The following is a 14,120-nucleotide window of genomic DNA, read 5'->3' as shown; positions in this document are numbered from 1 at the left end:
CGCTATACCTAGTGCCATCTACGAAGACGCGTGTTTGTGTCAAAATTAGACATTAATGACATTGTAATAAGAACCACGGCCACGCGTCATCGTGAATAACCACCTATCCTAGCCGTTACCCGCGTCTCCGTCCGCGTGTAATTCGGTTACCGCTATCCCGCGGGAACTATTCAATTTTCCGGGATTAAAACTATCCTGTGTCCTTCCCCGGGACTCAAACTATCTGTAGGTATACTGAATTTCGTCTAAATCGTTTCAGCAGCTAGACGTGATAAGTAACAAACAAACAGACTTACAAACTTTCGCATTTACAAATTTTATAATATTAGTAGGATTCGAAAAAAAATACAGAACATACACAAAACAAACATAAACTTCGTTTTTTAGCATTAGAACGAAGCGATCTTGACGTGTATTTTTATTGAAAAACACTTTTGGAAAATAAGTCACAGCAAATATGTAGAATTAGCAAGGATATTATGATCATTTACATGCTTTTGGTATCAATAATTTGTTGATAGTAACTGTTTTTTTAAAAACGTTTTTTAGGGTTCCGGAGCCAAAATGGCAAAAACGGAACCCTTATAGTTTCGCCATGTCTGTCTGTCTGTCTGTCTGTCTGTCTGTCCGTCCGTCCGTAGACGTAGTGGGGGCGATTTTTTTTCTCATCCAAACCTATAGTGTGGGGTATCGTTGGATAGGCCTTAAAACCATTAGGAGTATGCTAGGACGATTTTTTGATTCAGTGAATTGTTTTCGAAATATTCAACTTTAAAGTGCAAATTTTCAGTAAAATCGAGCGTGCCCCCCTCTAAAATCTAAACCGGTGGGTGGAAAAATTTGAAAAAATTCAGGATGGTAGTAAGTATATCAAACTTTCAAGGAAAACTATAACGGATTTGCTAGAGAATTATTAGTAGGTAGTTTAAGAGTAAATAGCAGCCTAAGGTATAAGGCCGGTTTTTTAATTAAATCTACGAAAGGTTCCACAGTGGGCCACGATTTCACGATTCAGTTTGTTCGATATTTAGTAGGTACTTATTGAATCCGTGCAGGGAATATTGGGACAAAAATTATCCTAGAATGTGTTGCCCCCAAGATCCAATTGCATACATACCAAATTCCATTTGAATCCATCCAGCAATTTGAGCGCAACACACACACATAAACTCACGGTTTCACACATATAAATTCTATTAATAGGATGAGTTCTTGGTTAAATTTATACAATGCAAATATTATTCAACGAATAAAATACTTTTGAAAAATGTTTCTCATAAAAGCACGGCGAACTATCCGCAAATCCACACCACAGAACAATTAAAAGGAGATTAAAACGCAATCAATTCTAAGCATTGCGTGCGGGGCATTGCGAGCAAGCGCGACTCGGTACCACTCCCTTTATAAAGACACCCCCTACTTGTCCATTCAATTTGCATTTTACAATAGTTTCGTGGTTGAACCATTGTCGCGAGTAAACCGGAGACGACAGCGCGCAGAGAATGTCTCTAAATGCAGTCAAAATAAAAAGGGACACGACAAAGTTTTAAACTCGTTAGTCTGATACGAAACGGGCTTTCGGGGGAAGTTTGTGAAAAAATGCAATTTCACGCAAATGCCTTTCCATTTGCTGTGCTGTCTGGTCTGCATCGGTGCTAGTTTAGCGGGAGGCTTCGAACAGGCTAGAAGGATTTGACATGTTTGTGTGCGGCATGAAGGCTGGGTCGAGTGAAGAGGAAGAGGAAGATGTTATGGATATCCTGCAGGTCTGAGAGGAAACGATAGCATCATCGATATTTAAGAGTTGCGCTCTTGTCGGTGGAGTGATTGTCACTGTTCACTTTCTTACGCTAGCCTTTGAATTTTTTGATGTACCTAACCCGGAATTGACATCCTCCTTCACTTTGTTGGAGCCATTTCAACTTTTCTTTCTTCTCTCAGTAATAAGCTCCAGGGAGTTGGGGAAGTTCAGCTAGGATTTTTAGCCCGCGAGAGTCCGGCGCTGTCTGGGCTCTTCCTTCCCAGTCGTCCATATTAGACATTTCCCGATTGTCCGCGGCTATCTCCTATACTTAAAACACCTCAAAAAAAATTAAAACTAAAATTAATTAGAAGTCTAGTGTCTTTGGACTTTAAGACGACTCAAACCAGTCTTTCTCTTCTACCTTCAGTTTTTCCTTACCTCTATAAAATCTAACTAAAATCAAGTAGATCTAGTGTCTTTGGACCTTAGACGACGCAAACCAATATTTCTAAACATTTGTTTGATACAATAAAATGTAATGTGCCGTAGGGCTCTCATCTTTTCTCTTTCTATCCCAATAGTTTTTTAATAAGTTTTGTTACACAAGGATAATTTTTGCTCTCATTCGCAGAAAAGGCGGGAAGAATGCGAGCGCAAGGCGAGGAGGGGGGAGATGGACCCCAGGCTGGAGTTCACCTTCCAGCTGCTGATCGATGGTACGGGGCTACCACGGCACTCCATCATGGACCACGTCTTCGAAGGAAATATGGTTAGAGAACCAGCAACATCTGAATATAACGCTCTCGGTGTAAGAGTGGTCGAGTTGCAGAAAACAGCTCGCTGTGGTTTATTGCTCTCCAAGTGTCCATTTGTGAATAATACAGGGTGTAGTCTTGACAAAAAGCCATGATAATTCGTTTCGATTTGGCTCCAAAGGGAGAAAGGGAGGCATTTCTCAAAAAGCAATTCAGATTTCGAGTCACAATTAGGTAAAGCCTAAAAGAATATCTGAAATTAATAAATGTTGATTTGATTTTATACATTCTGCTTTCTATCTTCTTTTCATTGGTGGGGTATAGGTATATACATGTATGTACTCATAGTTCAGCAAACGTTCTTGATTATTTAATGATAGAAAACACGATACCCTAAACTTTATTCGATCAAAATTTTAGTTTGTTATTGATTTTTCTTTATGCATATGAAACCCATTCATATTGGCATTTAAAAGAACATAATGGTTACTTTAACATAATCTCAAATAATTTTCCAAATTTCCTGTACAATATCTTCGTGCGGGATATCTGCATACAAATAACCTGGTCTTTTCAGCTGGATGATATAAACCAGCTTTTCCTCCCGCACATGAGAAACAAGCTGCTATGGTATTACCAAGACGTGGAAGAAGTGGAACAGAAAGCCCCCGTGGAGGGGGTGAAGCCTCGCCAGCAGGGTCAGGGGAAGCAACCGCCTCCCCAGGTCACGCTAAAAAGGAAGCTGTTCCTGTCTGACGGGTGGGATGTGAAGTTCACGGGAGTGTGTATCTACATGTTCAGGATTAATGTCAGCAAGCAGCTGCCGGAGGAGGGGTTTCATAAGGATCTGTAAGTGTAAAATGTAAAAATACATTAACGTCCGATTTTTTTTTCTTTTTCTTGTGGTAAATTGTGTTGTTTGGCGAAGACACATATTTAAATAAGCTTTAAAAGTTTTTCGTAAATTTAAACGCTATAAATAATAAAAAAAATATAAATTAAACCGTGCCTGGGTTGATTAAATCAATTTACCAGAATCATTATTTCCCAGAATACTTTTTTCTCAATAATAATATGCTTTTTACTGAAGCTTATTTTCACAGTCGCGTTTTTCCCAATTTTAATCGACACAGAAACGTATGTGTAGGTTTAGGTTATGTTAAGTTTGCATTGGCTCGAAGGGCCAGAACCACCAAAAGTAGATTTCCGCGTAAGTGGAGCTCCGTAGACTTTGTTTTTGTGTCGATTAAATTTGGGGGGAAAAAAAGGATTGAAAATTTTGCTACTAGTTAAAAATGATTTTGGAAAAATGGTCTAACCAGTCCAGCACGCGTGAAATAAACGCTAAAAAACATTATACGTCGAAGACACGCGTTTTTCCAGAGATAGGATCAAACTAAGCTACTTAAGACTCATCACCGCCAGGCGTTTCTTTCTACCCCCTTCATTTCCCAAGGTTCTGTGGTATCCTGAACGCGGAAAAGGTCGGTCTGGTTACGGCCATAGAACGCGTCATGGAGCACGTGTACATGAGTGCGCTCGCGCATCCTAGCGCCGACGGAGACGAGGACGAGACCCGTTTCCCCATCGTCAAGAACCAGCTGCTGCCAGGGCTGAGGTCCTTCTGCAGTGCCCTCAAAGGTAGGCAGCGCAGAACTTATCCTAATCCCACTTATATTATAAATTGCAGGTGGTAGGACCCTGTGCAAGGTCCGCCTGGATTGCTACCACCATCTTGCTCGCTAAATCCTGCCGTGAAGCAGCAGTGCTTGCATTGTTGTGTTTAGGCGTGGAGAGTAAGACAGCCGGTGAAATTACTGGCACGTGAGGTATCCCATTTTAGGCCTCTAGGTTGGCAACGCATCTGCAATACCCCTGGTGTTGCAGATGTTTATGGGCGGTGGTGATCTTACCATCAGAAGACCCACTCGCTCTTTTGCCATCCAGTAGAATAAAAAAAATGCGAAAGTTTGTAAGTCTGTTTGTTTGTTATAGCTTATTTATCACGTTTAAGCCGCTGAACCGATTTAGATGAAATTCAGTACACATTAATGGTTTTTAGACATGTTTTATCAAAATCGGTGCCGCCGTTTTTGAGGTATTGAACTTTGAAGTGACAAATGTCGGGGTTTTTCAAATTTTTGTTAGTTATTTTAGATTTTATTATACACTGGTTTTAACTTATCGGACAGTGTGCGAAGACGTGTGCAACCAAGTGAACTTGTTTGACGACGGACAAGCGCATATGGCCAGTGTGGCAGACCATGGACAGCTCAAAGAGATGACCAAGAATCCCACCACCATCACCGTGCTAGAGGAGCGAGTCAACGAATGGATCAAAAAAGTCATGGAGGTCAGTCGGGGGCGAATAGATTAAATTATTAGCCTAACCAGGGTTTATCCGCGGCTTCGCAGGCGTAAGGCGCCACCAAATGTGTTTTTCATCAACCAATAGGAACGCTTCATTTACCTATCTATCCTCGCACAGCACATTATCTGCTGGAAATAGCTGAGCGGAGCGAGGCGAGGTAAATGAGGCGTTTCTATGGTTTCATGAAAAACACATTCCTCTTAACACACTCTCGCACATCTCTGGTGGAAAAGGAGCCTTAGATCCAACACTTGAATTGAAATGCCGAGATTTCACTAAACCGCGGGAATCACCAAAAATTACATCTAAATTTGATGACTCTATACCCAGCAGGAGATATTTCGAGATTTTATCCCGATCCCGCGGGAATGTTGGGATAAAAAGTAGCCTATGTGTTATTCCAGATGTCCAGCTATCTACGTACCAAATTTCATCCAAATCCGTCCATATATACTAACTGGACACCAGCATATTTGTGGCATTTTGCTGTTTCGGCCGTTGCAGCCGCCGCGTCCGCCTTTAGTAAGATGTCTAGATGATGTTTAGTCTCAGCAAGAAGGGAGGGCGACATTGTGCCACACAGACGTCTCGTCTTATATAAACGGCCGTCCCATTTGCCAAGGATCAAGCTTCATTCCATCAGGTTTCTAGCCATCAACACGTGCTAGTCCGACAGGTTCTGATATAGACGGTACGTTGACGATGGCAAGAGCCCGACGGATTATGTCGTCCAGTACTTGCATTTTACTAACATGTTTGTTACAGATATTGAGTGAGAGCGAGCAGCTGCGACGCGAGGTGGACTCCAGCGGGCCCCAGGATGAGCTGGAGTACTGGAAGAAGAGAGGTGCACAGTTCTCGCAGCTCGTGTCCTACTTACAGGTACCTAATTCTTGCCAACTCGTACCTAGTTTCTGGATATATGCTTCTCGTTCATCGTCGGCGGTAGAACAAGTGCGTTAAAAAGGATTTTTGAAAGTTTCCATTTGTCCTACTTTTTTATTCTATCACAGGAGCAAAACGAAGACTTTATAGTTGTAAGCAAGTTGCATTATATTGCTAGGCCGTAAAGCCGACGAGTTTGTAGTGGTCCATCGAGCGCCGCAATCTAATGCAACTTGCACGATATTGCTTGCAAGTCTAAACTCGGCCTAAGGATGCATTCGTATAGAAGCGGTGGGCAGATGCACTAAATCGACCAATAGTCACATTTATAATAAAAAAACGGCCAAGAGCGTGTCGGACACGCCCAAAATAGGGTTCCATAGCCATTACGAAAAAAATAAGAAATATTTTTCTAAGGATTTCGTATTTTATATGGATTCTTCCAAGTTTAGGTATATCTTATACCTAAGGCTGCTATGTAAGAGTAAAACTACTAATAATTCTCAAGCAAACTGAGCCGTTCTAGTTTTCCTTGAAAGTATGATATACTTACTACCATCCTGAATTTTTTCAAATTTTTCCACCCACCGGGTTAGATTTTAGAGGGGGGGACGCTCGATTTTAAAGAAAATGTTCACTTTGAAGTTGAATATTTCGCAAAGACCTATCCAACGATACCGATATAAAAATCACCCCCATTTTACGTCTATGGGAGGTACCGTAAAAAAATTTTTTTCGTTTTTTATTGTACCATTTTGCCGGCATAGTTTACATATATATCCGTGCAAAATTACAGCTTTCTAGCATTGATAGTCCCTGAGCAAAGCCGCGGACGGACGGACAGACAGACAGAGACAGACATGGCGAAGCTATAAGGGTTCCGTTTTTGCCATTTTGTCTCCGGAACCCTAAAAACCGACATGGATTTCAACTAACGCGATTGGTCGCATTCTGCACGTCCGCTCCACTTTGCTTCAATGGAACTTGGCTTTTTGATATTTGTATTTATTTATGTTGTATACTGGAGCATTACGAACACTATGAAGGCAACTTCGTCACTGCGTACGCTTTTGTTTCTGTTGCAAACGTCTCAGTGGAACAATTGTATTTCTACTCCTAGGACAACGAAGTCCAGTTGACTTTGACCTGTCTCCAACTGGCCAACTCCAAGGTCATCAAGCTGTGGCGCGACACCGACCACAAAATCACCTTCTGCTACAACGAAGCCAAAGACAACGCCAAGTTCATCCAAGCCATGGAAAAATGCTGCCACTCCTTGTATCTGGACGATCCTGTGAAGATCAAGGATTCCATACTGAGCTTGCTGCAGACAGTCAGGCTGATACACAGCGTGTCCCAGTTCTATAATACTTCGGAGAGGATCTCGTCTTTGATGGTCAAGGTACGTCAGATAATCTCATGACAAGTCAAGCAATTAATTGAATCAGGCGTTACTTTGCGCAGGTCAATGTACTATAAAAAAATACTTTGCTCACCTGATCAACTCTGTTTGTGTTCGAAACTCGTCAGTGTTGTGTTTGTGTGAAGTGTGTGTTTTTACAGTGTAGAGGGAGGAGCTGGATGAACATACATTTATTGCATAGACGTAGCTATAGTAAGATCGCGGGTGAGCAACGTAACGACTTTGAAGTATATCACACAGAGATGTTATAACCCCCACGATCAAATTGTATAGAGAATGTAGTCAAGGAAATTAATTCACGTCCCAGGGCGGAATCTTTGTGCTACTAATGTCATATTGACATTCCATTCACCTGGTTACGAAATCACGACGAAATTGATTACGAAAAGGTTCAACGTGGGACAGGCTCCATCATCTTAATAATAGAGTGCATGTACCATCAGCCAAATAAGTGCTGGTCTATCAAATATCAATATTTAAACAAGATCCTATCAAATGAATATGTTCAAGTTGACAGACACGTCTATTGGCATTATTGTTTTATGACGTGCAAACGATTATCAACTTTAGGGTGGTAGACCATATATTTGGCTGATGGTACCTTGGCCGGTCCGAAATATCTGATGGCCACTGACGTGATTTAATTTCCTCGACTGTACTAAGTGTAAACGAAAATCGAATAAAAATCTTAAATTAGGTGTTAACTACTCTATATCGATTATTAATCACTGGATGTGACCGTCTCCTACGCTGTCTTGATGATCTGTGTACTGAGGCTGACAGAAGTAGCATGGCAAATACGAAAGTTTCCGAGAAAATGCGAAGGGAAAAGATTAAATACTTCATCTGATCTGCACTTTTTTTAATTATTTCATTTACTTAGACAATGGCGGAGACTCCGAGCTCTACTTTCGTAATCATGGCGTCATCATTTTTCAGATAACAAACCAAATGATAGAGACTTGCAAGCAGTACATAACGTGCCGTTTCAAGGAGACCATATGGTCCCAGGACCGAGCGTTGGTCCGCGACAAGTTGATCCACTGTTTAAACCTAAACAAGACTTACAGAGAGACGTATCTCTTCGTCAAGAACCAGCCTTTCTTGCCCAATACAGAGCAGTTCAGTTTCTCTGAGAACTATGTCTTTGGGAAGTTCGATACGTTCTGCAAGAGAGTGAACAAGATTATATCGATGTTCGATTTGATGGAGGATTATAACCACTTGTTTGCCAAGAGGATGGAGGGACTGCTGCTTGGGGAAGGTAATTCAAACACTTGCTTATATTTAATCGTGGTATACAAAAAGGTAGAGTCAATTTTAGATTGTTAAAAAAAAATAGTAGGTTGTTTTTTGCTGAATGTACCTAGTTGTATTGTCATCCTATCTATGGGTATGTAAGTATAGCAAATTTCAACTCAATTCGACCAGTTCTAGTGGTGAATGAAATACGACTTCCAAGATGTGGACACAAGCTTGTGCATAACAATAAAAAGTGTCAAAGGGCAAGGCACATCGCTCGAAGAACAAATAACCGTTGGGGTAGAAAGGTCTTTGAGTGGCGACCACAAACCAGAAGACGAAGCGTTCGAAGACCTCCCACTAGGTGGACTGACGTCATCGCGAGCGTTGCGGGCTACCGGTGGATGCAAATGGGGAGTTGTCGTTCATTGTGGCATTCCAAGGGGAGGCTTTTGTTCAACAAAATGGTCGTCTTCCAGCTGATGATGATGATGATGATGATGATGACATAGTAATAAAATTAGTCTTAGTGAAGTACTGAAAAATGTTATGAAAATATTTACAGTTACGAGCATTGATTTGGGACCCACTTAAGGTCGAATAATCTGTCATTTTGTATGACAATTCAAAGGATTTTTTGACGAAATGGGTCCCAAATTAACGCTCGTGATTACACTGTCATTTTAGACGCCAGATGCGTTTTATTGAATCAGGCGTTACTTTGCGGAGGTTCATATCAATGGACTGGAACTATTACTTTGCTCAGTTCAAAGTAATTTTTTCAGTTCATTACTCATAATATGTTAAAACTTTGTTGCTGTTACAGATCTGGAAGACGCAGTGCACTCATTCGAAGAAGCGAAAAAGGCGGTAACTAGCTGCCAATACGACTATTTGGACTACAGGAATAATGACTTTGATAAAGACTATCAGGCGTTTGAGGAGAAGACTAACGGCTTAAGGGAGTCTATAGGGAACACCATAGAAGAGAACTTCGCTAGTGTGTGGGAGACGCCGCAGGGAATCAAGTTTCTAACTCGCTTTGAGAAGGTAAGATTTTTTTTTCGGGAGAGACTCCAGTAAAGCCAAAAAAGCGTTAGTTTACGGGGTTAATAATTAACAACAAACTTTTTAAACAAAAAGTTAAACGGATTACAAAACACTAAAAAGTTAAAAATAACTAACTTGCCTAACGTTTTCTTCTACTCAATCGTATATCCTTGCGAACAATAAATACAATTAATGCTAGTTTTGGACGATATATATAAATAATATATAAATATAAATAATATGGAGCCGTGGTGGCCTAGTGGTTTGACCTATCGCCTCTCAAATAGAGGGTCGTGGGTTCAAACCCCGGCTGGCACCTCTGAGTTTTTCGAAATTCATGTGCTGAATTACATTTGAAATTTACCACGAGCTATGCGGTGAAGGAAAGCATCGTGAGGAAACCTGCACAAACCTGCGAAGCAATTCAATGGTGCGTGTGAAGTTCCCAATCCGCACTGGGCCCGCGTGGGAACTATGGCCCAAGCCCTCTTGTTCTGAGAGGAGGCCTGTGCCCAGCAATGGGACGTATATAGGCTGGGATGATGATATAAATAATAATAATAATAATAATAAAATAAAAAATAAATATCATGGGACACTTGACACCAATTGACCTAGTCCCAAACTAAGCAAAGCTTGTACTACGGGTACTAGGCAACGAATAATCATACTTATATACTTAAATATAAAAAAGGCCAAGTGCGGGTTCCGTATTAATATTTTTATTATATGATGTAACTAAAAATGTATGGTTTTCGCAATTTTTCCTTTATCTGTGCTACGAGTATAAGACGTTGCTTTGTACCAAATTTCAAGATTCTGAGTTCACGGGAAGTACCTGTAGGTTTTGATTCCCTTGCGAGTTTCGAAAAGTTGCGGAAATTTGCAGCATAAACGGCTGTATCTTTTGATTGCGTTGTTTTAGAAGTTTGATTTTTTCACAGCTCTAAGGGACAGTAGAGTTGAGTATTTGATATAAATTTCAGCTTGATACCTCCACGCGTTCCTGAGAAAAAGGGTCTTGACAGACGGACGGACGGACAACAAAGTGATCCTATAAGGTTTCCGTTTTTTCCTTTCGAGGTACGGAACTCTAAAAATGCGATCTCTAAAATCGGACGTAGAACCTCATCCTTTTTGAAGCCGGTTAAAAATAGTTTTGGTCTTTAAAAAATCAAGCAAGACTATGGTTGGGTGTCGGTTTTTCGAATGAAGGCATAATAGACCAGCAGTTGCCCGCATCTTCTTCTGTATCACGTGGGAACTTCACATGTTCCCACGGGATATAATGTGACGTAGTTAACACCCGCTAATATTAGGTGAATGAAAGAATATTTAAAATCGGTTCAGTGATTTTTAAGTTTATGCATTAGGTACAAACAAACATCCTAACACAAATTCTTTTCTCTTTATAATATCCTACTTAATAACATAAATGAGACAGTTTGTAAATACCTATGTTTGGATGTTTAGATGTTTGTTACTCAATCACGTCTAAACTGCTGAACCGAATTAGATGAAATTTGGTACACAGATAGTTTGAGTCTCGGAGGAGGACATAGCATAATTTTTATCCCGGAAAATTGCATAGCTCCCGCGAGATAGCGATAAACGAATACTTCGCGGACGGAGTCGCGGGTAACTGCTAGTTACTTTATAACTACGACATTTTAGGCTATGTATCTAAGGCCACTGAATTGAAAACCTAAAATTGTATAGGACTTTATGTTTGCGAAACAATGTCAGCATAATATATCATTTTCAGATGCGAATTGAAATATATTAGAGCGAGAGATACCGATCTTTACTAGGTCCATCCTTCTAAATCCTTCAGGAGCAGCGATATTGGTTGCATTTATATGCATGTAATGCATTTTCGCAGAATTGCCGTTGCAGTATTCATTGAATTATAAGATAACTCTTACGTCTTCATGATTGCCTGGTGGTTCAGCCTTGCACGGTACGTACTTCGCACAAATTCAAATTGCGCACTTGTTTGTTTTTGAACAAACATACACCGTCTTTTTTTTTGATTTCCGGTAACTTCAACGGTACGGGTTATGAAGTTAATTTCTCCAAGACACTATAGCCACTTAACTTTTAAAATTTTACAATACTAAAATACAAAAATCACCATTATTGAATTTTGTATGTGAGTACAGGAATTAATTATATTCGTTTTCTTAATAAAAAAAACCTCTTCTTTTTAGGGGTGATTTCTTAAAACCAGCTTTTATTAATAATAAGTAGTCATGGGATAAAAAGTCTCCTGTGTAGAAATTAATTTTCTAAAGATATAACTTTATGAGTCGTATAATGGCATTTAAAAAAAAGTCTTTAATTATTTTTGAGGGAAAACAAGGAATTCTTACTTAATATAATATATTATAAAAAATTCAAAACTTTCTCCGCTGTAGGTTTTATTGTGAAAATTCCATTCAACTGAAAATTCCCAGCCTCGACTATTTTACTTTACTGTTTAAATGAAAAGATAATCAATAATTAATTATGTGACGTAAAACAAAGTTCATCCATACTTACTTACTTACTAATATTATAAATGCGAAAGTGTGTTTGTGTGTTTGTCCGTCTTTCACGCCGTAACGGAGCGACGGATGGACGTGATTTTTAGCATAGAGATAGTTTATGGGCCCGAGAGTGACATAGGTTACTTTTTATCCCGGAAAATGCACAGTTCCCGAGGGAACAGCGCGCGATAACCGAATGCCACGTGGGCGGAGCCGCGGGCAAAAGCTAGTTAAAGCACCACACATAACATTTTAAAAACTAATATAAGTTAACAAAAGCAATTACTTTAGTGTCGTTGGCCCTTAAGAGAAGTTTCTCTGCCGGCCGCGCGGCCGCGTTAGGCGTTGGGATATTGCTGTCTTTATCGCTCGTGACATAAGCGCTCGCAGCCGTCCCCCCCATGCTCCCCCGTGCCTTCTTCAACGACGTCCGTAATTTATATCGAGATAGCTGTAGGCTTTTCAAGATTTGGGCGGCTGAATTTTGGGTTTCATCATATTATACGAAAAGCATAGCACAGAAATCAATGATATCTTACAATCAAGATATTCATTATATTTTCTATGCCTGTGGATTTTCGATTTTTGTAAAAATGCTTTATTAGTCTGTAATTCTCGTACAAAAATTACATCTTTTTTTGTAAACTTTTGAGCTCCTGTAATTCTGATATTACACAGTTATATGAAAATCTGAAAAATTACAGGCATAGATAATTACGTCTAGTCCATACTTACAAAATTTCATCTATTTCTGTTGCCTAGTTTTCAAATGAGACCGGGACTACGTTTGTATGGAGAATGGAACGAAGAGACTTCTCTTAAGTCGACTCAACCCCCCAAAAAAGCCGTAACTCACGTCACGATTCACGATACTAACGTCATTTTGCAATATTTCGCCTGCTTAAAAGCCCTCGTTGTATAATTGGACATATACACCGTGTTATTTTTGATATCCGTTAACTCTAAGGGGACAGTGTACAGTTCACAGTGTGTTAATTTTTCTAAGACTTACTGTCTAACTCTTACTGTTTAAAAGATAATCAAGAGTTAAGATAATTAAATATTAGCAGAAAATCAGCATAAAGTTTCATAAACTATTCGATATAATTTATATCCGCTATAAAAGCTGGTCGCGATATTTACCCGTGTAGATAATCAATAATAATAATATTGATATACAGGTTCTTTATATTACCTAAGTAATTAAAAGATTTTTTTTTAATAAATTTACTGACGCTACCGAATATTTTTGTCAATGTGTATCACACAAAACAATGCATTTACTAGGTATATCTAGTATACATATTTACATACATGCATACGTGACGCAATACGATACAAAAAGATGAAATAAGATATATCTATATTGTAGGCAGACGAATTAAAAGATGTTAGGTCAGGTTAGCCGTTTATACCAGTTTGTTTCTTTATAAATATATATTTATGCAAAAATATTTCAGATTTGATCACCATAATGTTATACGATGGGAACTTTTCGCCTACACTATTCCTTTTCCAACTCACTTGGCAATAAATGGGATAGAGTGAGACGACTGCATGGATTTGCATATCGACTAGTTTTCAGCGACGTGCATTGTGCAATTTATCTCTTCGATGTCGTAGTGCCCTGGTAGCAAGAGGTATAAATATTGCACAATTATTTAAAGTCTTATTAGTCTTCCAGTGATAAGGTCGGAAACTGCATTTTGTGGTGCAGAAATCAATCCGCTTTGCTCAGTAATTTTATAAAATGTATACTTAGATTAAATATGGCGCGCCATTTTTATTGATTGAACACGCACTTGGAATAAAATAGGACAGATAATAAAACAACCACAACACGTCCTACTAAAATCCTATTTCCTACTAATCCTACTAATATTATAATGAATGTTTGTATGTCTTGTGTGTGTGTATGTTTGTTACTCCTTCACGCTAAAACGGCTGGACGGATTTGGATGACATTTGGTATGTAGAAATAACCTTAGGCTACTTTTTATCCTGATATTCCCACGGGATAGGGATAAAATCTCGAATTAACAACCACTGGGCTTAGAGTCATGAAATTTGGCATGGTTATTTTCAATGCAATGTCAATATAAACCATGATGTAATTTTCGGA

General features: G+C 39.4%; 1 protein-coding gene across 1 annotated transcript in view; it reads left to right on the top strand.

Moving 5' to 3' along the window:
• Dhc1 (dynein axonemal heavy chain 1) overlaps positions 1-14,120 on the top strand; it is an 83,867-nt gene that overhangs the window by 17,320 nt on the left and 52,427 nt on the right. Inside the window, 8 exon segments of the mRNA XM_074100145.1 lie at positions 2,376-2,513; positions 3,077-3,348; positions 3,956-4,140; positions 4,692-4,852; positions 5,636-5,752; positions 6,876-7,157; positions 8,118-8,442; positions 9,247-9,470. Of these exon segments, the coding sequence (XP_073956246.1) occupies positions 2,376-2,513; positions 3,077-3,348; positions 3,956-4,140; positions 4,692-4,852; positions 5,636-5,752; positions 6,876-7,157; positions 8,118-8,442; positions 9,247-9,470 (1,704 nt within the window).

Source organism: Choristoneura fumiferana, chromosome Z (genome assembly GCF_025370935.1).
Source record: "Choristoneura fumiferana chromosome Z, NRCan_CFum_1, whole genome shotgun sequence".
Taxonomy (NCBI): domain Eukaryota; kingdom Metazoa; phylum Arthropoda; class Insecta; order Lepidoptera; family Tortricidae; genus Choristoneura; species Choristoneura fumiferana.
This window is presented reverse-complemented; position numbering and strand designations above follow the sequence as displayed.